The sequence below is a fragment of the Nanorana parkeri genome, unplaced genomic scaffold, assembly GCF_000935625.1.
Source record: "Nanorana parkeri isolate BGI_ZX_2015 unplaced genomic scaffold, ASM93562v1 scaffold375, whole genome shotgun sequence".
NCBI lineage: Eukaryota > Metazoa > Chordata > Amphibia > Anura > Dicroglossidae > Nanorana > Nanorana parkeri.
The window spans coordinates 145,593-171,538 of NW_017306643.1; the positions used below are offsets into that span (position 1 = coordinate 145,593).

The 25,946-nt window shown below is 43.1% G+C and overlaps 1 protein-coding gene across 1 annotated transcript in view; it reads left to right on the forward strand.

Annotated features, from left to right (window-relative positions):
- Nucleotides 1-25,946, forward strand: part of EDC4 (enhancer of mRNA decapping 4) — a 631,081-nt gene that overhangs the window by 140,443 nt on the left and 464,692 nt on the right. The window contains exons 7-8 of the mRNA XM_018559011.1: nucleotides 17,505-17,588; nucleotides 20,919-21,014. Coding sequence (XP_018414513.1) covers nucleotides 17,505-17,588; nucleotides 20,919-21,014 — 180 coding nt within the window. The remainder of the gene's footprint in view (nucleotides 1-17,504; nucleotides 17,589-20,918; nucleotides 21,015-25,946) is intronic.

Below are 25,946 nucleotides of genomic sequence, written 5' to 3' on the forward strand. Positions count from 1 at the left end.
CTTGTTGTTCCCCACTATTTTTATTGTTATTATTCTGCCTTGATTTCGGTCGTCCGTTGGTAGTTATACTTACATGTGCCAACGGATTTCCTATATTGACTGGAGTGAGCCCACTATTATTAACTCCTTTTTTACTACTTTCTGTGTCATAAATGGTAATAACCGATTAGCTAATATTTTTGTAAAAAAAAAATCTTCAAATCTAGGTTGACCAAGGATATGGGCCGTTAGCTTGCACAGGAATGAGGATCCTTACCCTCCTTATGAATTACCGTTTTATATGCGCTCCTAAGGTATGTCTCGGGATTGATTTACCCTGTAGTATGGGGTTAAAGGCTCTAATTAAATATGGGGTAAGTATCTCTGGAAAAGTTTAAAACATTTTAAAGTAAAGATATATGGGCTCGGCGCTTTACCTATCTGCATGGTTTTTAATACTTTCCCTACTTCGTCTGTAATTAAGCCCTACATTGATAATCGATCTTCATTCAATAGAGATGTAAGTCCTGATTCTCTAAGATATGTTCTAATTTCTTCCCGTCTCTTCTGTGTTACCCTTGAGGTGTTTAATGGATGTAAATTATAAAGGTCTTGATTGTACTCTCTAAAAACATTAGCATTTACCATCGGTCTACTATTCGTAATATATGATTAGATGACCTTTGGCCTTTTAACGCTCTAGCTAGCATCCTCTTTGGTTTACTACTATATTCATACCATTTACGTCTATTATATCTCAACTTACCCTTAACTTTACTCATCAATAATTAATTTCATTGATCTCTGGCTATTTTAAGTTCTATTGCTATAGTTTGTGCTTGTGATTTTTTGTGTATTTTCTCAAGGTATTCAATTTAAGACAATAACGATGAAGCAATTTTTTTTTTTTTTTTAACGATAAGAGCTTAAGCTTATCATTTTACCCCTAATCACAAATTTATGTGCTTCCCAGAGAGAGAAAGGACTAATACTTGTCATTCTCTTCTGTAAGGACTTGCATTTCTGGATGTGAGAGTAAAGATTCATTTATCTGCCATAACTTCTGCCGGTGACCACCTGACCCAAGTGAGATCGACCAAGCAACTGGGGCATGTTCTGATATTGTAATATCTCCAATTGACGTCCTTAAGACCTTTTGATACACGGGAATGTTGAATCAACACATAGTCTATCCTTGAATATGACTGATGAACTGATGAGAAAAATGTATAATCCCTCTCAGTTGGATTAAAAAGGTGCCTCACATCGACCAACTGCAATGATTGGAGAGCTGATTTAAATTTACGTAGTTTAGCAAATGAGAGATGCGACACCCCTCTAGACGTATCTAGTAGGGGGTCTAAGGTTACATTCAAATATTCCCCCACTATTAGGCTCCCTTCTCTCTATAGATTTATTTTAGCGATAAATGTATCCAACATTGTAAGTTGATTCTCATTAGGCAAATACACTGCTCAAAAAAATTAAAGGAAAACTTTGAAAACACATCAGATCGCAATGGGGAAAAATATGATACTGGGTAATGTGTTAGGAATGAAAGGATGCCACATCGTTTGATGGAAATGAAACATTATCAACCTAGAGAGGGCTGAATTCAAAGACACCCTAAAAATCAAAGGGAACAAATGATGCAGCAGGCTACTCCATTGTGCTGAAATTTCTTTGCAGCAACTCACAATGGTACTCATTAGTTTGTATGGCCCCCACATGCTTGTATGGATGCCTGACAACGTTGGGGCATGCTCCTAATGAGATGACGGATGGTGTCCTGGGGTATCTCCTCCCAGATCTGGACCAGGGCATCACTGAGCTCCTGAACAGACTGAGGTGCAACCTGGCGGCGTCGGATGGACCGAGACAATGTCCCAGAGGTGTTCTATTGGATTCAGGTCAGGCGAGCATGGGGACCATTCAATGGTATCAATTCCTTCATCAAAGAACTGGCTGCATACTCTTGCCACATGAGGCCGGGCATTGTCGTGCACCAGGAGGAACCCAGGACCCACTGCACCAGCGTAGGGTCCTGATACCTAATGACAGCCAGGGTGCCATTGCCTAGCCTGTACAGGTCTGTGCATCCCCCCATAGATATGCCTCCCCAGACCATCACTGACCCACCACCAAACCGGTCATGCTGAACGATGTTACAGGCAGCATAACGTTCTCCACGGCTTCTCCAGACCCTTTCACGTCCTTCACATGTGATCAGAGTGAACCTGCTCTCATCTGTGAAAAGCACAGGACGCCAGTGGCAGACCTGCCAATTCTGGTGTTCAATGGCAAATGCCAATCGACCTCCACAGCACCGGGCAGTGAGCACAGGGCCGACTAGGAGATGTCAGGCCCTCAGGTCACCCTCCTGAACTCTGTTTCAGATTGTTTGGTCAGAGACATTCACACCAGTGGCCTGCTGGAGGTCATTTTATAGGGCTCTGGCAGTGCTGATCCTGTTCCTCCTTGCACAAAGGAGCAGATACCGGTACTGCTGATGGTTAAGGACCATCTATGGCCCTGCCCAGCTCTCCTAGATTAACTGCCTCTGTCCTGGAATCTCCTCCATGCTCTTGAGACTGTGCTGGGATACACAGCAAACCTGGCAATTGGACGTATTGATGTGCCATCAATAGTTGGCATGCCTGTGCAACCTCTATAGGGTCCTGGTATCGCCTCATGCTACCAGTTGTGACGCAGACTCTAGCCAAATGCAAAAGTAGTGAAAAAAATCAGGCAGTGGCCTCCACCTGTAAAACCATTCCTGTTTTGGAGGTCATGTCATTGTTGCCCATCTAGTGCACCTGTTATATTCATTAACACCAAAGCAGCTGAAACTGATTAACAACCCCCTCTGCTACTTAACTGATCTGATCAATATCCCAGGTGTTCCATTGACTTGATGCTATACTCTGATTAAAAAGTGTTCCTTTAATTTTTTTGCGCAGTGTACTATCTCAGCCTTCACAATTAGGCTATCTCAGCCTTCACAATTAGGAGTCTCCAGAATCATCCACTATTACCTCTTTCATTATCCACGGGACCAATCTCAATATAAAAATACTGACCCCTTCGAATTACTCGAGGAGGATGGACAATGGTACTCATGAAGATAATTTGTAAATTTGGGGACTCTGCTAATGGAAAAATGTGTCTCCTGCACAAAGATTACATGTGAACGCATTTTTCATATATCTGCCAACAATCTAGCTTGTCTCTCTGGTGTATTCAATCCTTTAACATTATATGTTGTCAAGATGATATCCAAACAAAATTGAAAATTCACTCCCTCCCCAAAACTCATCAATTCTTTAATTACTTCAGTTGGGCTTCTTGGTTACTTCCCCTTTATTCCCAGTCTTTTTCCATTAGATTTTGATCCAAGTCGGATTCGGGTCTGGTTTATTGGGTGTCCTTGACTTGTTCCTCCAATCCAGTCTGGTAATATAATTGGTTTAATCTCCAGAAACCTGAATAAAGTCTGTAGTTGTTGAGACTGAAGAACCTTTACGTATCCCTAAATGAAATGGGTACCTTCATCTATAAGTTAGGCCCCGGTCTTTGATAAGAATCAAAAGCGGTTTCAATGCCTTCCTCATAGCTAGCGTTTTCCTAGATAGATCTGCAAACTAATAACGGAGTTGTCACAGTCAATAGGCCACTTTTCCCAGGCCCTCCGTAATACAGTTCCTTAACTGTATAAAAATGAACATCTCAGGGATTTGTTTCTGAAGGAACCATGCCCACGTTGAATTCTGTCCAATTCAATTTCTGATCTATTTTTTAACCAAGTAAGTGTTCAATATAGCAATTACTTTAATCCTAAGGTCTTTTCCAATTATATTCTCTGGTATTCCCTTGATCTTAATAATCGATTTCTGTTCTGATGTTGCATACAATTTTGTTCCATAGTATAATGTAATTTTTTTTAAGACCCCCCCTAGGTCAGTTTGCATACTGGATAGATTTTGCTCCACGTTATCTATTGTAGCAAAAATTTGAACAAAACTAGCTCGTATATCATCCATTTCCTTTTTCATGGCCGGTTCAATGCGTTCTGTATGCATCTGTCTTGTTTAGTGGGTAGGGTATTCAGTATAGCTCTTAATTCCTTTTTATCAAAGGCTCCTATTCCCTCCCACCATATCATTAGAGCTTTTACTCACTGTGGATTTCTGTGGGTTACAAGTTTTTGCTGCTTTAGATTCCACCAGGTTTGTCTCTGTTTCCATCTTATTCTTTGGACCTATAGTAGAAGATCGTCTTACTATTGAAAAATGTATCAGTGAGGAGCTCTGTTCAAGTATAGAGCAATTGACTTGTTTCCCGGCTTCACTCTGGTCTGAACTCAGGGATCCAGGAAACTCTCCTCGCTGCTGTGTATACTGCACTCCCTGATTAAAGAGAGATGGGAGAGTCCATGTCTTCACAGAACTCCCCTTCGTTGTTCTCCGATTTTTCGACATCAACAACTGACACTCGGCACTCTGTCAAAATGACACACTGCAGTCGCCTCGTACAGACTCCTGAGCCCGGTCACCACGGTTTATCAAGCCCGACCTGAGCCGTCTGCTTTTCTCAACTGGAGCGGCACCCTGAGTTCAGCTGTGTCTCAATTAAGGAATGCCTGCTATTCGGTGGGGTGTACTATGTCCAGCCGCAGCCGAACACTCTACCCGGCTGGATTGCTAAGCAACAAGGATCGCATGCTCACGCTGCCATCGCCAGGCCACGCCCCCACGTGATCTAGTTTTTAAGAGTACCTGTACCCCCCAAATAGTGCTTTGTTGATATATATATATACCGTATATACTCGAGTATAAGCCGAGATTTTCAGCCCATTTTTTTGGCTGAAAAGTGCCCCCCTCGGCTTATACTCGAGTCAGCGCCAGCGCGTCTTCTTACTTACCTCGCCGAGCGTCGCGTCACTGCTGCTCCGGTGGGCGGCGCTCCGAGCGGGGTCATCTGGCAGTCTCCGGGTCCTAATTTAGGTGGCCGGAGACTGCCAGATGACCCCGCTCGGAGCGCCGCCCACCGGAGCAGCAGTGACGCGACGCTCGGCGAGGTAAGTAAGAAGAAAAGAAAAAAAATCCCGCAGCGCCAGTACAGCAGGGGAGCAGGGATGTGTCAGCGGCGCGCTGGTCAGACGAGAGGAGCTCCAGGTGGGGTTGTAATTATCGGGCAGGCACCTCTAAGTCAGCTAAATTAGGACCCCACCTGGAGCTCCTCCCACTGGACCAGCGCGCCGCTGACTCGTCCCTGCTCCGGCACAGTGAATCACAGTAAGTGAGGGGAGATTTGGGGGGATTTATTACAGTAACCAATTATGTATTGTCTGCCCTGTATTAGCAGTATATACTCTATATGGAGTATATACTGCTAATACAGGGCAGACAATACATTTACAATTATACTAACATGAATGTATTAAATGATCTGTATGTAGCCCTGTACTATGGATCATTTAACCCATTCATGTTAGCAGAGGATCATTGTAAATGTATTGTTGCAGGCACTCTATATGTACATGTACTATATACTACATATAGAGTGCACTGAACAATAGATTTACAATTATCCTCTGCTAATATGAATGGGTTAAATGATCCGTAGTACATGATATGTAGCCCTGTACCCCCTTTTCCACTTACAGAGCTAGGTTATTTTTCTTTTAAATAAATATTAATGTAATTTTATTGGTATCTATCTACCATTAGCTGCCTCATTTCCCACCCTCGGCTTATATTCGGGTCAATACTTTTTCCCAGTTTTTTTTGGTAAGATTAGGTACCTCGGCTTATATTCGGGACGGCTTATACTCGAGTATATACGGTATATATAAAACCAAATCATCTTTTTTTTTTTTCATCTGACAATAAATTGGGGTATATTTTTCCAAACTCCAGCTTATCTTTCCAAAACCGTCCTAATACTGTTCCTCTAACTTCCACCTTCTCTTGTACTCAGAGAGAGAAAACATGCTTCCCATAGTGTAGTATGTCAGAATAAATGTATTTAATATGCACTTACAATTAAAATAAGGCAATTGCACATAGATTATGTCCAATGGATTGCCTGTCTCTATGATTGTAATGCTCGCATGGATCGGCCCACCTGATGAATTTCGTCACTTTTGACTTCCTCTGAGGCGACAGTCTGCATACGACCATCACAAATTCCTTTCCTCTTTTATATCACACATAATGATAATCAAATTCCTTCCACTAGGTGTCGCCCTATCCAAACTTTATTCTATTGTGCATAATCTCTTAAAGCTGTTTCAAACTAGGCTCCAAAATATAGAGAAAATACAATCTTACAATTCATATAAAAAAAAAAAACATTTAGGAGAGTCGAGGAGGATACATATGGGGATAATCCAATGGATACATGACATGAATTCCAGTCCTGAACAAACTGGATCTAATATATAAAAATATATATATATATATATATATTATATACGCACACACACTATATTGACAAAAGTATTGGCGCACCTGCCTTTACACACACATGAACTTTAATGGCATCCCAGTCTTAGTCCGTAGGGTTCAATATTGAGTTGGCCCACCCTTTGCAGTTATAACAGCTTCAACTCTTCTGGGAAAGCTGTCCACAAGGTTTAAGAGTGTGTCTATGGGAACATTTGTGACCATTCTTCCAGAAGTGCATTTGTGAGGTCAGATACTGATGTTGGACAAGAAGGCCTGGCTCGCAGTCCCTGCTCTAATTCATCCCAAAGGTGTTCTATCGGGTTGAGGTCAGGACTCTGTGCAGACCAGTCCAGTTCCTCCACCCCAAACTCGTTCATTCATGTCTTTATGGACCTTGCTTTGTGCACTGGTGCGCAGTCATGTTGGGACAGGAGGGGGCCACCCCCAAACTGTTCCCACAAAGTTGGGAGCATGACATTGTCCAAAATGTCTTGGTATGCTGATGCCTTAAGAGTTCCCTTCACTGGAACTAAGGGGCCAAGCCCAACCCCTGAAAAACAACCCCACACCATAATCCCCTCTCCACCAAACTTTACACTTGGCACAATACAGTCAGACAAGTACCATTCTCCTGGCAACCACCAAACACACACATCCATCAGATTGCCAGACAGAGAAGTGTGATTCGTCACTCCAGGGAACACGTCTCCACTTTTCTAGAGTCCAGTGGCGGTGTGTGTAATAAGATATATATATATGTGTGTGTGTGTGTAGGGCTGCAACAACTAATCGACATAATCGATTATAATCGATTATTGAAAAAGTTGTCAACTTTTAACAGAATGCTACAAAGGAACAATAGCTTAGGTATATAAAGGATGGTGTGGGACATATTTTAGTATGGCTTAAAAACATAGTGTGGAAAAAGTTTTATGTATATATACTACTGACATTTTAATTCCTATACAATAAATGGGTATCCATAAATCTCTATAACAGACAATCTTCATAGAATGCATAATAGTACATACAACTTCTAATGTGAAAAAGATAAAGCAGAATGCTACGAAACAATAGTTTAGGTATATAAAGGATGGTGTGGGAAAAGTTTATTGTATGTATACTGCCATATTACATCCTATATAATAATGAAGAACAAAAGGATATCCATTTGTCTCTACACTGAGTGGCCAGATTATTATGACCAGGGCTCAAAATTTCAAGTCCTGAGCTACTAGCCAGGCCTTAAGAGTTACTCGCCACCAGTCGCGCCACCCGACCCCTACCGTGCCCCGCCCTTAACTCCGCCAGGTCAGTGGTGTGACACAGAGATCAGTAACAATGCAGAGTGCAGAGGCCAGTGGTGTGATGCAGAGTACAGAGGCCAGCAGTGTAATGCAGAAAAAAGCAATGTATCCTCCATGTCCCAGGTGTCCTGCTTCTCCCGTGCTGTCCTTCCAGCCAGTAGCAGCTCTGCAGTCTTCCTCCCAGCCTATGGCAGCTGAGGTGGGCGGAGGAAGCTGCAGGATCCGGTGTTCTATCGAAAGCTCCAACTCATTGAGATCTCTAACTACCTCTGGTGCTCAGAAACACTGGAGCTCTGTGCAGTGAGCTTTCGATAGAACACCGGAGTAAGGACAGCTACAGTGCGGCACTGATTCTACTCCTTATTATATCTTGAGAAAAAAATCACTTCTACTGTCGTGGTAAACAACCTGCTTCCCTATTTATTTATTTATTTTTTAAATAACCTTTTTATTTTGTAGATGGAAAAGTACAGTGTTACAGGAATGCACGTTTCATATCATCTGATATCATGAAGCATGGGCTATACAACATCTTCTAGCATGTGCATTGGCTTGTTATATCATCAGATAAAATGTTGAATGAACATAAACGTTTCAAAAAGGAAACAATATCTAATAAGATAAAGTGGTATAATATAATGAAATAAACAATAAAAAGTACATACTCCATAGTGCGTTCACGGACTTTAGTACAATTGTCAAGGCTCATATCTTCGTCTGTAAGTGAGTTAAAATGATGTTGAGGCTACCAATATCAGCAATTTCCTCGTGCAAAGTGATAATATCCTTGGCCTATAGAGTTTGTGTTTGTTTACCATTCGCTGCTCATTGCCTACCCTGCAGTTTGTCCAAAAGGCGACATGTCGAGAATGCGAAGGGGGAGAGCAGTTTTTGTCTCTCGGAAGGGGAGAACGTTGAAGGCCATATAGGACGTCCACCTGGTGTACGTCCCTGGGTAAATGTAGTTACCCCCTTCTCATTCTGTGTATTCAAAGCAGCATCTAGTCTGTCTAAGTGGAACAGATTTATTAAGTCGGTTTTGAGTCCCTTTATAAGGGATACAGCGCCAAGCCACTAATAGAGAGATGCTCACCCATTGTCTGTCTGGACGGCTGAGATTGCTGGGGATAGTTAATGAGGGTCCCAATAGTTAAAAACAATAGGACCTCTAGTGGGAGTCTCTGGCCTACCACAGATGCGACAAACTGTATAACTTCCTCCCAGAAAAGTTGAATCTGGGGGTATTCCCATAAGCAATGAAACAGGGAAGCTGTCCGCAGTTTACATTTAGGGCAATGGTCAAGGTAGGGCACATCATGGGATTGTTTACTTTTTATTTGGAAAGCATTGTAGGCTCTGTGCACAATCTTATATTGTTTCCCTCCATTGCTCGTTGGACACCAGCTTACAGATCGAGCGGTAACCCTGTAACAATTTCTCAACAATGTCATCAGTTGGAATGTCTTTTGCCCATTTGGTGAGATTGGAATGTTCTATAGGTGGCAGGCCAGCTTGCCGCAGGTAGGTATAAATGGATGATATGGAGTTGCCTGCGGAGGCAATTCTGTCCAGTGGTGTTCTGATCAGTAATTGGGAAAGAGTAGGATTTAGTTTTTTATGTGAGCAGTGGTTTGCAATTAGTATAGAACATCTTTTCCAGGGATCTGGTGTAAAGTTTGGAATTGTGGGAATGTAAGTATCTTGGTGTTCGTCACATTTATAAAATCGGTTAAGTGTACTATCCCCTTGGATTCCCATTGGGCAAAGGTGTCATGCTCCTCTCCCTCCTGAAAAGATGGATTTCCCCTAAGGGGCAGATGTTTGGAAAAGTAAGGGTTCATCCTCAACAATTTGTGTTTCCCTCCAAGCAATGATTGTGTCTCTGATGAATATGTTGGAGTGGATAGGGATGGGCAAGGCAGAAAAGGGGCAGTGCAGGAGGGATGGGGAGTCTCCAGGGATATATCATCTCCGTCTCCAAAAGGAAGTTGGAATAGTGGGAAGAAAAATATGTCCAGTCCACCGAATGCCTTAAGAGGCAACTCAGATTGTAGAGTCTAAGGTTTGAAGAGGCCATGCCTCCGTTTTTGGGTAGGCTAAGTTTTTAAAGATATATTCTCGCTTTTTTCCCCTGCCAGATGAAATTTAGGAAAGTTTTTTTTAACTGCAGTCACATCTTTGTGCTTTAGCAAAACAGGGAGCGTCTGCAGGGGGTATAAGAGCCTAGCAAAGGGGATAATTTTAATGAAATGGATTCTGCCGAATAATGAGAGCGGAAGATCTTTTATAGGCGAGTAATTCTTTCTGTATTTTTTGAATAAGTGGAGGGTAATTTAGGTTGTATAAAGAAGATGGAGTTTTGCCAATTTGTAGGCCCAGATATTTAATAGAGTGCTTGGCAATGGTAAAGGTTTTTAGGGGTAGTAGGGAGAGAGTTGCGGATGGAGTGAGTGGAAGGACTTCTGATTTGGAGACGTTGATGGTTAGACCAGATCATTTTTGAAAGTGAGCAAAAACATCTTGGATCAGGGGGAAGATCACGTGAGGGATCAGAGGAGAATAGAATTATATCATCTGCAAAAAGCATAATTTTCAGTTGTTGGGTGATGAAGGGGATGCCAGAGATTTTTGGAAGTATAGGGACAATGGTTCTAAAGATATATTGAACAGTAGGGGGGACAGGGGGCACCCCTGTCGTGCCTTTATTTAGTGGGAAGCTCGGAGAGATATAGCCTGGGGTGAGTAATCGGGCACATGGGGAGGCATAGAGGGTTGTGATAAAGAACTGAAAGTGAACCCCATCTTCTCCAGGACTCTAAGGAGCCATGTGGATTGGATGCTATCAAAAGCCTTATCGGCATCAGTTGAGATCAAGGCTAGAGGGAAGGTTGGATTGCTTTTGGCGTATTCCAGCGCCTTCAGCACTTTGCGGATATTGGCCACCGCCGAACGTCCCTTAATGAAGCCAAATTGGGCAGGGGATATCAGTTGTGGCAAAATCCTGGCAAGTCTGTCCGCTATGATTTTGGACATTAGCTTGGCATCCGTGTTTGAGAGAAATTGGGCGATAGGAGTCTGGGAGAGTGTGGTCTCTGTCTTTCTTAGGGATCACTTTAATGTATGCCTCCTGTCCCGTTTGTAGGTATGTCCCACCTTGCCATATAGAATTGAAAACTCCATGTAGAGTAGGCGCTATCTGTTCTTTTAGAATTTTATAGAATTCGTTGGTGTAACCGTCTGGGCTCGGGGATTTGCCATTAGCCGTAGATTTAAGGGCCCCCAATATTTCATCCAGTGATATGTCTGTGTTTAGGCATACGAGATCAGCTTCTGTTATTTTTGGGAGGGGTAGAGATTTCAGGAATACATCACCCAAATCCATATCTGCTGGAGAAGCTGCGTACAGCTCGGCATAGAACCTTTCTAGAGTGGCGTTGATTTGTTTAGGGTCGGTGGAAAGTTCTCCCGACTCTAACCTCAGGGAGGGAATCATGGTTTCGTTAGATTTGCCATTAATTTTCCTGGTTTGTTCCAGAATTTATGGAAGTGCAATTTTGAATGGAACTGATAAAAAGCTTGCTGTTGAGCAATTCCACCATTCAAATTTATTTTTTTGCTTTGGTCCAGAGGTCACTATTCTCCAAGGAGGGGCATGCCGAGTATTTTAGTTGGGCATGGCGTAGTGAGAGGCTGGCTGTGAGAAATTGGGCTTTAGCGTGTTTTTTTTTTTTTTTTGCACCAACATATGACATTATGCTACCCCGGAGAACAACTTTTGCCGTCTCCCAGAAAAGATTTGGGTTCTTCGTGTGGTCTTTGTTGTTCGTCTGATACTCTTGCCATGCCTCTGTCAGCATAGATCTAAAAGAGGCGTCGTTGTAGAGATGGAAGGGGAAGCGCCATATAAATGCATCCCCCCCTCGGTAAGGAGGAGCGCATTTGTATTAGAATTGGGGCGTGATCTGATATGGCTATAGGCAATAGATGTGCATCATCTATCAGTGCGTCCACCGTATAAGATGCTAAAAAGTAGTCCAGTCTGGCGAAGGATTTGTGCACCCCTGAAAAGTGAGAAAATTCCCTCGAGGGTTGCGAATCCTCCATACATCCACAAGATCTACCGCCTCCGACATTTGAAATAGAGGTGTGGGCTGAGGGGGAGTCGAGTCAGACACTTTCTTTGTCACTCCCGATCTGTCCTCGCTTAACACCATAACTCAGTTGAAATCACCTCCCATGAGTTTGTGAGGATTGTCATCATTAAGAATCCAGGTAGTGATCTCCGGGAAATATGTGGCCGTAGGTGAGTTCGGAAAATATATATTATACAGTGAGAGGAGCTTGTTATGGATATTGATTTTAACAAGTAGCCTACGTCCCTGAGAGTCACTTTCAGTCTGCACTACGTCGTAATCAAGAGATTCCGTCCCATACCAGGGGAACTCGCTACGTTACCCACCCATAACTTGCGTAAACAATCTACATCTGCCTGAGGAAGGTGGGTCTCCTGTAAAAGGACTATGTCTGGTTTCAATTTTTGAAGATGTCGGAGCGCCATCATGCGTTTGGCTGGGGAGCGGAGTCCATTAGCATTCCAGGAGATCACTCGGATACCGTGAGACAAATGTGTACACAAAAATGGTCAGAGCAAAAGTATGCATTACTATCAGTATGAGGTAACATATGACCATATAGAGCTTATGACTTAACAAGAGTATAACTTCACATGCTAAGGCAGCAAGTAACAAGACTTGATCAGACAAGTTCCACAAATATATGTTGGTGGGTGTTCGGAAAAAGTAGGAAGAGGGCGTCAAACCGGGCATATGTGTCCACCCATGGGGTATGAGTTCAGCCATCTTGGGGCCAACAGGCCAAACATTGAAAAAAATTAAAACATTAAAAATAAAAGTAAAAACATGGAACTTTCAATACGTGACTTCACTTTCTTCCTCGAGAGCGTGGCAGAGCTTGCTTGGCGGCTCCGCTAGGCCAGGGTATATGGCCTTGTAAATCGGGCATTCAGGGCCCAGCAGCGATGTGTGCAGAAAAAGGTCCGCATATTCAAAAAGAAAGTGAAAAACACAAATAATTATAGGAAAAACAGTGTCAACGTATTCTATGGCTGCATAACACGTGTTTCCCCTTTGGAATGGTAAGAAGCCAGGGGTACACATTTTTTGTTAGAAGAGAGTCAGCGGTACTTACAGGTATGCCGGTGAGTTCTCTGGACAGTGTCTCAGCCGAAGAGTCCGAATCACCGTGTAGGCCCCGGGACACCAAGGGTCGGGGTCCGGTGAACGTTGGTATGCAGAAACACAACTGGGGCAGCTGAAACAATGTCGGGGTTCTCCCGCTCTTAGCGAAAATAGGTGCCAAGATCATGGTGAATCCGTAGGGGTCATCGGAAGGCGAATCAAGGCCTTTCTAGCCGGGGTGGTGGGGCGGGGAGAGCGGTGGCCTTCAGTGGATGATGTTGTGCTCGCCATGCGATCCAGATATGAGAGCGCTGTGGCGGGATCCTGGAACAAGTGTTGTACTCCATCTCAAGATTGGAATCGAAGATTAGCCGGGTAAGCGAGTGTAAAGCAGATCTTCTGCTGGTATAGAAGTGAGCAGACCTTGCCGAATGCCTTCCATTTTTTCGTAACTTCGTAATCCGCTAAGATGAGAAGGCAGTTTTCTTCCAGGTGTAGCTCCTTCTTAGCACGATAGGTTTGAAGAACTGCTAGACGGTCATTGTAATCTAGGAAACGCACAATGACCGGTCTAGTCGTTTTGCGTTGGGTGGTAAGGGGGCCCACTCGATGCGCCCACTCGACCTTGCAGGGAGGCCTAGTAGATCTGGAATATTGTGTGCGCAAATGGTTGGCAGCATTGAGGGGCGGTATGACTCCGGAAGGCCGACGATCCTCAAGTTATTTCGCCTTGACCGGTTTTCAAGGTAGTCAACCCGGTCCATGAGGTATTGTATCTGACGTTGTGCCGAGGTGAGTTGGGAGGAGGATGACTTGGTGCCCTCTTCCAGCTGCACAATGCGATGTTCAACCTCGGTTATTTGGGCCTGATTCAGAAGGTCGTGTCTCAGGGATTGTATGCCCTTTGAGACCGCTTTGTGTACTGCGTCCTGAATGGTGGGCCGTAATAGTTTAGCTACTTCGGCTGCGATCAGGCCATGTTCGGAAGATGCAGGCACTTCCTCATCAGATGAGGCACTGAAGCCCGGGCGATCAGTTATTGCAGCCATCTTTGAGGCGGATTGTGGCCTCTTGCTGCGGGTCGGGGTGCCTCTACCTCGAGGCCCGTTGCGTCGTTTCGCCAGGAATGTATCCATTTAAGTAGGCGAGGGTGATGCCAATACCGGCACGATCCACAGTGTGTTGTCAGCATGCTGGTGTATGATTTTTATATATGATATAGCCCTGGCCGTGCGGGAGCTCTGTTCTCTGCGACCACTACATCAGGCGCCAGAAACGGAAGTCACACTTCCCTATTTATAATGGTCTGGCCCTCTAGCAACTTCAGCGCAAAATTATAGCTAATTTGCCTACAAATGTCAGGTGGTCATAATAATCTGGCCACTCTGTATATCAAACAATCTTAATGGATTGCATAATGGTACATAAAACCTCTAATGTAAAAAAGAACCATACAAACGGTTAAAGCAGAATGCTACAAAGGAACAATAGCTTAGACATATAGAGGATGGTGTGGGAAATGTTTTATTATAACTTATAAACATAGTGTGGGAAATGTTTATTGTATGTATACCCTATATGGTAAATGGAGAACACCAAAAGAATATCTGTAAAGCTCTGTATCAAACAAACTTATTAGCTAGCATGGTGGTGCATAAACCTAATGAACTAAGAAAAGTTGTGGGGATGAATCTAAAAAAATAAATAAACCATCTAAAAACACTATAATAATTATATGCAATTGCACCAATTAATCATTCCTTAGAAAAAAGTTCAAATCCAGTTCGATATTCAAACCTCTTGGGACCATAGTGTCTAACAGATAAATCTACTTGGTTTGTCTTTGAGAGATTTCTCTTTTTAAAGTATTCCCTCAACAGTATTTTATAGCTCTATCAACTCCACAACATTTTAGACCCGCTGGGTCCTTGTTGTGATACAGTTTAAAATGTTTGGATACACCATGTTCAGTGAACCCATTTGTAATATTTATTATGTTACTGTATCCGAATCTTAAGCTGTCTCATGGTCCTCCCCACGTATTGTTGCCCACACAGGCATTCACGCAAGTATGTGACATGCATTGTTCCACAGGAAATAAATTCCTTTATATTAAACCTCTTATTTGTAATGGACTGGAATTGAGTTGTTATACTTTTTTGTTTTTTTGTTAAGCGGCATCCTATACATCTCCCACATGGATAAAATCCTATTCCATTAAACAATGTCAATGGTTTTTTTGGGGGGGTTCTATAACATGTACACCAATTTATCATTTAATGTAGGGGCTCATCTATGAAAGACATTCGGTTTGGTTGGTAAGATGGGTCCTAGTACTTTGTCCTTCATTAAAATTAGGGATGTCCCGATGCCACTTTTTCAGGGCCAAGTACAAGTACTTCCCCTCATGTACTTGCCTATACCAATTACCGATACTTTTTCTTAAAGGGACAGGTGACTTTAAATGATCCATAGTACAACTACATGTTCTGTACTATGGATCATGATTTAACCTATTCATGTTAGCAGCGGAGAATTGTAACTCTATTGCTGGAGTGTAGTGGAGGTATGTGCTTGTATATATGTACTACATATATACATTACACACGTCCAGTACACTATAGCAATAGATTTACAGCCAGCCCCGTCCCAGCTTCCCTCACTCAGTTTCACTCCGATCCCTGTTGTCTCACGCGGTGCCTCTCGATAGTCGGCGCTGGGCAGGATCGCTGCATGGCATCTCGGTGCTCAGCTTGTGGGAGGCGCTCACAATTCTGCCCTGCTAACATGAATGGGTTAAATCATGATCCGCAGTACATATGTCCCGTACACTGCAGTAATAGAATTACAATTCTCCCCTGCTATCATGCATAGGTAAAATCATGATCCATAGTACATAACATGTAGTTGTACTATGGATCATTTAACCCATTCATGTTAGCAAGGGATCATTGTAAATCTAATGCTGCAATGTACGGGACATTTGTGCTGTATATGTACAGTACATATAGATATACAATTCTGCACTGCTAACATGAATGGGTTAAATGATCCCTAGTACAGGGCTACATATAGATCATTTAATCCATTCATGTTAGCAGAGTATAATTGTAAATGTATTGTCTGCACTGTATGAACAGTGTGTACTCCATATGTACTCTATATGTAGTACATATAGAGTATATACTGCTAATACATCTAATAAAGTGTAGAGAATACATTTACAATTAGCATAATAGTGTGTGTGTGTGTGTCTCCCCCCTGCCCTCACTCACTGTGCCGGAGAGAGCAGCGACGAGTCAGCGCTGGTCCAGTGGGAGGAGCTCCAGATGGGGTCCTAATTTAGCTGGCTCAGTGGTGCCAGCCAACTAAATTAGAATCCCACCTGTAGCTCCTCTCGCTGGACCAGCAAAATGCCCTGTATCGGGCCCGATTCCGATGCTAGCATCGGTATCGGGGACATCCCTAATTAAAATATTCCAATGTTTAACCTTAATATTTAATTCTTTATAGTGAATTGAATAATCGGTAACAAAAGTAATAGTGTGATCCTTATTATTTCACCTCTATTAGTTTTACCTATTTTTCTTCTTGTTCTATCCTTCTATAACTTGTTATATCCCTTTTCCAAGAAACGGTTTGCAATATCGTTAGCCTGTATCTCAGTCTTTATCTAATGTACAGTTACGTCTAACTCTAGTTAATTGTCCCTTGGGTATTCCAGTAATCCAATTACCATGATGGCAGCTGTTTGTGGGTATATAAATATTACAATCTGTTTTTTTTAAAACTCTTTATAAAGGATGAACACAGGAGACATGCCATAGCAGTGAAACAACGCGAACCAGGCACAGCTAGTATAGTGGTCCAATAGGCCAATGAGAGAATTACCAGAGAAGTATACAAAGGGCTGTAGAATGGCACATCATAAACTTCCAATGATTACAAAATAAAAGACAATATGAAAATGCAACAAACGGGAAGCTTTTCAGGGCATGTCTTGGGGTCAACCCAGATTTTCTGGGAAAGATATAAAAAAAAAGGGAGGGGATCCTCAAAGGGGGGAGCAGGAGCAGTATGATCTGTTGTTTTAAATAATTTTTTTGTACATATTTTCCCTTGTTTTAGAAACATGTACAGATCCAAAAATCAGATAAAAATCATTTTTTTTTTTAAAAGCATCCTCGCTTTACAATATTTTTTTTTTTAACAAGTGCCTAAAACCTTGCTCAGTAATATATATTTTGCCGTTAATGTACATGGACAGTGTGAAACTTGTTTTTTGTATTAATGTTTATCTGACAAACTTTGTAGTGTTTTTAATTTATTTTAGTCTGCATGAAAATATGAATTAATTTCCTTTTCTAGGTGCTAAATACTTTTTTTTTTAACCAGGGATCACACCAGATCATCTGGTGGTAACCCAGGCAAACATGAGTAGAAATTTCATATGCATATGGTATATTTTTAATAAACACCCAGTGCACAAGGCAAAGTGGTTAGTGAGCACTTTAGTGAGCACTTTATTTAGCCATGTTTCTTTTGAGTGATTTATTTTTGTTTTGTTTTAGATGTCTCCATGAGTGGCAACCTCACACTGGAAGACCTGTGTCTTGCTTGCTGTTCTGTGACAACCACAAGAAACAAGACCCAGAGTAAGAAGTTTTTCCTTTTTTTTTTTGGTGTAGTAAGGAAAATGCATGTGGAAAATAGTGACTCTTTCACTTTCAGGGGGAAAAAAAGAAGCTTCTGCCAGATATAAATTGTGTTTACCTAGGTGGACCTATCCATGCAGCAGCTTTCAGGCCACTTAGTCCACTCACAATCCCTGTCACTCTGATCAGGCAAAGCGTCAGTACTTACTGGTTGGGTAAAAATGTCCGACAAACTCCCACACATCCCTTTCTGCAGGTGAGGCAGCCCATTGTCTTAAAGGACATTTCCACCTTTGTAAGTGATTGTGAGTTTTTTTGGTGTAATGGGGAGGTGCAGGGGGATGTACATGTGTATGCATTCTCAGGAGTCATAGGGCTGTTTTTCATACTTTATTTTATAGACTCTTTCACAGGCCAGAGACCTAGAAGTTCAAAATTCCCTCCACAAGATCTTCAATCCATCTCTCAGAGGGTGGGGTTGTTATCTCTAAACTGCAACCAGCTGATCCCCCTAAATGGAAACAAGGGATAAACACAGATTGGTTAACTCAAAGTGCAGCTATTAAAGAGGGTCGGAGAGTCAAATTTAGTACAAAATTAGTTTAATTGGTTAAAAATTAATGAACAATATTATTGCACCACTTCAAACTACACCCATGATAAATCTAAAAAAATTTTTTTGGGTTATTGCAACAACCCTTTCACTCTAAACAAACATTCACTCTGTGGACAAGCTGATGTAATTCTTTAATGCCGGATAATCCTGAAAGGAGACAGCGCTCCAACTTAGATTGTAGTTTAAGTATGACTCGGTGGATTTCTCTTTTTAGCCACTTGGGACCTGATTTGGGTCTCCTCAGTAAATCTGAGGAGGTTCAGTTTTCTCAGGCTGGTATTGTGGCCGATCAAATGACACACATGTAGCTTTTACTCCCTATTTAGAGCTGTCAACATTTGGGATGGAACGCTTGATTGAAGAGAAAATCCTAATAATTCTGGGACTTAAATTGTGGACCGGTGAATCATGGAGTTATGGTGTCACCCTGAGTTATAAACACACATGGAAGAAAAGATCAACCATATAGTGTGTAATGTCTCGAATATGTCTGTACTCACGGGTGCTTGACTCCTTCACCGGACAGTCCGATTCAGAATAAAATATCTCTGTAACACGCTCCTCCTATGAATCCTCTTCAGTGTTGATTAGGTAGCTCTCTTGAAGGGAAAGGAACAAGATGGTTCCTATGTGGTTTCTTGATATGCAAGATGATGTTACAGGGTCCCAGGTGGCTTTGAATTGGTCAATGAAAAGTTATTTGTAAAGAGCTGTTTTTGTAGTCCAATGACCGGAAAAATAGAGACCTGACATGCAGGTAATCAGTTAGCTTAGTGTCCACAGTCGGATGGCGCGTTTCGCCCCTCCTTTGTTCTCAGGGCTTCGTCAGATCCGATTGCTACAACCAATACACAAACCTTGCAACAATGTAGGAAGCTTGCTATAGAGAATATCTGTAAAAAATAAGTCAAGGCAACTGGACTTGCTGTATTTTACTTAAAGATGTTTCACTAGTCATCCAACCAGCTTTAAGTATGTATAGGTCCCTGTGTGTTTTCATTCTTAAAAGTACTTGTACTCCTGTATATTACGGTCCCTGAGGAAATCGTCCAATCGCCTCTTGAATGATTCCACACTCTCAGCCGAAATAACAGCATGTGGCAGCAAGTTCCAGACCCTGACTGATCTAACTGAGAAGAAACCGCTTCACCCCTTGTGCTGAATTTTTTTTCTCCACCAATTTTAGGTGGTGGCCTCTTGTCCTTGTCATGGAGTTAATTGTAAAGGGTTTGCTGCTAATGTTGCTATCCCCGGTAAACATTTTGTACATGAAAATCATATCCCCCCTTAATCTCCTTCCTTCCAATGAGAACATGTTTAAATTTATAACCTGTTCTCATAACTGAGGTCCTCCATCCCCTTTGAGTTTGGTCACCCTCCTCTGGACTCTTTCCAGTTCAAGGACATCCTTTCTGTTCACTGGTGCCCAAAACTGGACCACATACTCCAGATGAGGCCGAACCAGTGATCTATAAAGTGGCACAATTATAGACTTGTCCCTGCAAATCATTCCCCTTTTAATACAGGACAGGACCCTACTTGCTTTGTTTACCGCAGCCTGACATTGCGAGCTGTTGTTCAGCCTGTGGTCTACAATGATCTCCTAATCTATTTCCCTTTTGGACTTCCCCAGCGGAGCTCCCATTAGTGTGTAATTCACTTTTATTTTTAACCCCAAAGTGCACAACTTTACATTTATCTACATTAAACTTCATCTGCCATGTAGTTGCCCACTCCCCTATTTTATACAGATCCTCCTGTAATGTTATATTGTCTGATTCAGTGTCTGTTAACCTCCCGATTTTGGTATCATCAGCAAACACTGAAACGGCTGTTTACCCCCTCCCCAGTATAGTTAATGAATAGGTTAAACAGCAAGGGGCCCAGTACAGAACCCTGTGGCACGCCGCTCATGACCCTAGCCCAACCTGAGAAGGAGCCATTTATCGATACTCTTTGTACCCATTCCAGTAGCCAGTTTTCTATCCATGTACACACTATTTTGTCTATGCCCATCGACCTCAGCTTGTGTAGTAAACGTGTATGTGGTACCGTGTCAAATGCTTTAGCAAAGTCCAAATATACCACATCCACTGGCCTCCCTCCATCCAGATCTCTGCTTACCCCTTCGTAAAAAGTTAGCAGGTTAGTCTGATAGGAACGGTCTTTCCTAAATCCATGCTGGTGGTCATTTACTATGCCATTATCCCGAACAAATTCTACTAAGTGGTCCTTAATCATGCCCTCTAACACTTTACAAACTACCGATGTAAGGCTAACAGGTCTGTAGTTCCCCGGATTGCATCTTGACCCTTTTTTGAATATTGGAACTACCGTAGCCCTCCGCCAGTCGCTTGGCACTCTGCCAGTCATTAAGGATTAACCATACCATAAATGTTTTTACACAATTTTGACTCAAGTCTTACACCCTTTCCTAAGTGGATTCCATTGGAGAAAAGTATGACACCTGTATGAAGGACTTTATAACTAGACCCCATGCAACCAAATACGCATCCCTTATTTCAGGTATAAGCAGTGTGATCCCTTTGACATGAATTTTGAAAAAGAAGCCCTTTGGACCTTCTGTCGGCGCTATGCTATACTGCTAGAGTATGCTGATAACATAAACCATAGGAATTTCTTTTTACAAATGCTGAAAAATTGTGTACTTAAAACTAATCACAAAGCATTATTGTATAATTTTGTCATTGCAGAGTGCCGTTTTGGAGGTTTTTAATCACAGGAGCTGATCAGAACAGAGAGCTCAAGATGTGGTGCACTGTTTCATGGACTTGTCTTCAGACTGTATGGTGAGACACACTTGCCAGTTGTTATAGCATATAGAGACTGTTTCAGTTTAAAGGGTTTACCTTTAATGGTAAAAGGAGACATCTATTGAAAAAAAAAAGTTATTTATGGAACTATATTGTTTGCCTTTTACAGCTCTCAGACCGAACCCTAAAAGAGATAGACCTGTACCACCCAGGAAGAACAAGTTAGGGAGGTCAATATGCCCCTTGCCAACATATTTTATTGGTGTGTTTTTAGTGTCCGAGGCTAGATTAGCAGGTCTTACTCACTCCCCCTTTTTCTCTTTCATTCTTTGAAGAACACGGTGGGGATCTTCAGATCTAGGGTTATATAATGCCACCTTCAGGAGTAGGACGCTAGGCACAACACAAAAGCTTAGCCTAGGGGCGGCCCCTGATGGTGGCCAAACCCCTTAACAGCTAGATAGAGCTTAATTTTTTGCCTAGTGTCAAGCAATTAGGACCTTAGCTCCCTGCTGGGAACGTTTAATTTTCTTTTCGTGCAGGGATTTTTTTTCTTTATTCCTCATCTATCTTCGAGACCTTCAATCAACAACTGAGCTGGGCGACTAGCTGGATGATATAGATCCTTGTAGTTTCCCCAGCTCAGCCAGCGAGTGCACGCGGATCCTTAGCTATGTGCAAGGTCGGCTCCGACAGCCCTTCCTGGATGGGGCAGCCTGTGAGTGTTCCTCGACGGGGGCGCTTATGACCGAGTGACTTGTTGCTCTGTCAGTGCGCCTCAAGGCGGACAGCACCCCACCTGTGGCAGGAGGCGGCCTGTCCTGGGAGATGGTACCCTCCCGAATCCTGGGAATTTTGAGTACATTGACCTCCCCTCCCTTCCCCTACGGGGATGGCTGTGGTGGTCTTGGGGTATCCTCTTTCCCCGTATCCTGTTCGTTGGTTGTTGTACCTGGGCACTCCCTATCACTTTATTGCCTCTAGGGGACATTGTGTCAGGGGTATTATTGGCCTCTTCGGAGGCAGTGGTCGAGTGGTTTTCACGGCTCCACGTGGTTGCCTGTTACTGGCAGCACGATTTACTTGGCTGCTGTGGGATCATGGTGAATGTGGTTTCTCGACTGCCGCCCTGAGGGACACGGGCTGCTGCGGCTTCAGGTGTCTGTGATGCTCTTGGCGCCAGTCCTGTGGGTCACCGCGGATGCCGAGTAAGATGGGGTAGGGCAACACTTAAATTGAGCTGAGGCCAAGTCCATAGCCGCTTCGAAGTCTCAAAGCCGCTGGGAGCGTTCCTTCTTGCACCTACTAGCAATATGAATAATATTATTTATTATACAGGATTTATATAGCGCCAACAGTTTGCACAGCGCTTTACAATATAGGGAAGACATTATAAATCAAGACAAGATGGTAAGGAGGGCCCTGCCCCTGAGGGCTTACAATCTAAAAGGGAGGGGCAAGTGATACACTAGGAGGTAGCTGTGTGGGGATGAATAAACCAAAAAAGACAGAAGTGAGGGCGCAAAGCTAAGGAGGGTTATCTAGCTGGGCTGAACGTTGCAAGAGGAACGGCAAAATGAAATAGTGTACTTACTAGAGTGGGTCCGAGGATCGGGTGAGGACCGGTCTGTGGGAGGATCGTGAAGTCCAAGATATGTGTTCTCAATGGAGGCTGGTGTACTGCCTGAGACTACTCATCTCGAGAAGGTGAGAGACGGAGGGTTGGGCGGCACAAAGATTTTGTCCGTATCCCCGCTGCCGTGATGTGAAGTTCCGGCAGTGTACACGGGTAGTGTCTGACTAGGCTGCTGTGGCTGCAGCTGTGGGTAGTGCGGCTGAGTCTATGTGTGGACGGGGCATTAATTGTGTGATGGGTCGAAGTCAGCCAGGAAGCTGACAAGGTGATGGGTGATCAAGTCAGTGTAGTCAAGGTGGAGGGTCGGGAGCAACGCGTTTCAAGGTTAAGACCTCTTTCTCAAGCTCAACAGGAATGGTATAGCGGCGGCGGGAATCCGCCGGTTTAAATGTGACAGCTGGGCGGGGTTTGGAAGCAATGGGCGGTAAAGACGCGATTTGAAGCTATTTGGCCTCGATGTGTATTTGCAAGTTGCGTGTGTACTTTGTACATAAATTCGTAAGGAAGGAGTATAGGGAAACAAAAAATGATGATATTAGAACAAAACATGGGCATCTGAGCCGTGGGTGGATCTTTTTAAAAGGCATTGTGATTGACATGAGATACGATCTATTTGGAAAAGGAAGTAAATATGAGTGGGTAGAACAATAATTCTTTTTTAGACATAGGCCACTCACACCCACCCAAACTAAAAAGAAAACTACCAGAAGAGGTAACAGAGCAAGAAAACTGGTCCAAAAAAGGAAAAACAACAAATTAGAACCTTCAACAATCAAAATTTTCAACTTATCTAACCACACCCTCAGCTCACACGAGACATCGCTACTACAAAAAGGCCTGAATTTCGCCGCCACCACCAAACCTAATCCCTTCACTCTGTTTGTAGACCTCAACCGGTTCATTCGCAAACTAACCCTCAAAAGACACTATAGAAATAAAAAACCAAACCCACAAGCTATGCCCACCCCTTCAGTGTCTCAATACATCCAGCAACACTATCCCCATGGAGGCCCTCTGTCTAACATACATGATTAGAGGGCCGCATCTGCCTGCTCCAGCCAGCCCGGATCGCCCCAGTATACCCTTGAGAAGCGAGCGGCTGCGCGATTAGAGAGCCGCATCTGTAGCGGTGCAGGTGGCAGAGAGGCGGTGGAGGGAGCCACTGCACCTGCGGCCGGGGGCTTCATTTAGCGCAGGGGGTTCAGTGACGGGATATGCTGCGGGCAAACTGGCCGGTGTGGCCACAGGAGAGCCCTCACTACCAACCACAGCCCCCACTGACCACTGATATATATAATTATATATTATATTGCCGCCCACACAGTACTGGTGACCCTGCTTTATAGGACCTAAGCAAATTTTCCACGTGTTTTTCATAATCATCTGCTTTGCTGTTCCCGATAAATTCCGTTGCCATGGACTTGAAGGCTTCCCATGCCTTCTTTTTCTTGCCGCACAACAGACTATCAAACTTGTCATCTCGGAGAAGTTCTCGAATCTGTTGTCCGACAAAGAGGCCTTCATTGATTTTGGCTTCACTAAGTCTTGGAAACTTTTCATAGAGATATTGGAAAACTGGTTTTGTCTATAGCCTTACAAAGTTCTTCATCAGCCCCAGCTTTATATGCAACGGTGGTAACCAAATTTTCTGACAGTCATCAAGAGCTGGATTTTGAACATTGTTCTTTCCTGGCTCCCAGGACTGTCATGATGGCCAGTCTTTCTTGACATAATGAGAATCTCTGGCTCAACTGTCCCATTCACAGAGGAAACAGCAGTGCTTTGTGTATCCACCCTGCAGGCCAAGCAACTTTCAAATCACCACAGAGCTGCCACTAATGTTCCTCATACTTTATACACCTCAGCAGCTGTTTCATGTTTTCGTATGTCTCTTTCATGTGGACTGCATGCCCAACAGGAAAGGATGGGACAACAGCTTTTAGACTCTTTTTAGATGATTCTATGAACATTCTCCATTCATCTAGATTGTGGGTAATGTTAAGGGCCATCATTGACCCATCAATATCATTGCAATAAACCAAATCACTTTCCACTAAGAAATACTGAACCAGATCTTTTTGGCGATCACGGAAAATGGAGATCCTGACATCACTCTGCAAGAGATTCCACTGTTGTAATCTGGAGCCCAGTAGCTCTGCCTTACTCTTAAGCAATTCCAAATCCCTGACCAGGTCATTTAGTTCACTCTGTGAAGTTAGATGTGGTTCAGGAGGATCATACGGTGGGCTAAAGCAGCTGCATCCTGCTCATTGTCTTTATCATCATCTGAGTCTAGAGAGTAGGATTCTGGTGGATCTGGAATAGCCAAGTCCTCACCATGGGGTACAGGACACAGTGCGGATGGAATGTTTGGATATTCCATGCTCCACTTGTTCTTTCTTGAGATCCCTTTTGCAATTGTGGGAACCATGCAAAAATGGCAGTCACTACTATGTTTGGTGGGTTCCCTCAACACCATTGGGACTGCGGAAGTCATGGACTTTTCTTCTTGTTTAGCCAATGACACAGATAAGTTGCACAAATTGTAATGCAACAATAATGAGGTGCCCAACTCTTGTCCTGATCCCCTATTTTGCAACCAAAATATAGGTGGTATGCCTTTTTTACCACTGCCATCATACTGCACTTTTGAGATGCAAATGTAACCTCAGCACAAATGTAGCAGAAGTTATCTGCGTCGTTTACACAGTTTTGAGACATCTTGGCTTCTGAGGGAAAAATATCACAAAACTGTTCCTTGGAAATGTTAGGCAAGGACACTTTCACAAGCCACCAGATGTAACTGTATGATGTGTAGATCTGACCAAGTCAAATGTACCTTGCAGTAATAGAACAATGAATTACAGTTAGGTAATAATCTTTAGTCTCAAAGTAAAGATACATTTATACACTTCCATGTGGTACCATTTTCATTGTTCTTCCGTACTTTGTCGAGAAGTTAAGTGGCATCATGATCATCGGACACCTCCCTCCCTCCCTCCCTTGTAGGCAAATATACTCGCCTGTGTATAAATCTTTATTGTGAAATATCTTGAAAACCTAGCCAGCCAGCACCTTTATCACCTGTTTTTCTAATTCATCTAATCAAAAAATGTAAGAATTAACACATTTTATCTCGGAGGTCGATAATGTATCAAAATATGTAGACCAGTGTATTCAGTGGTGGCATTGTGGAAGTCAGAGAGGACAACTGGGCATGAAAATAGAGATTTTGTTTTAGGGGCCAAGGTGTCGGTCCAGAACAAGCTAATCAAGAAGTCAATCTGACATCAACAAGCTCATGGACCGTCCAAGGAGCTGAACCTATATCT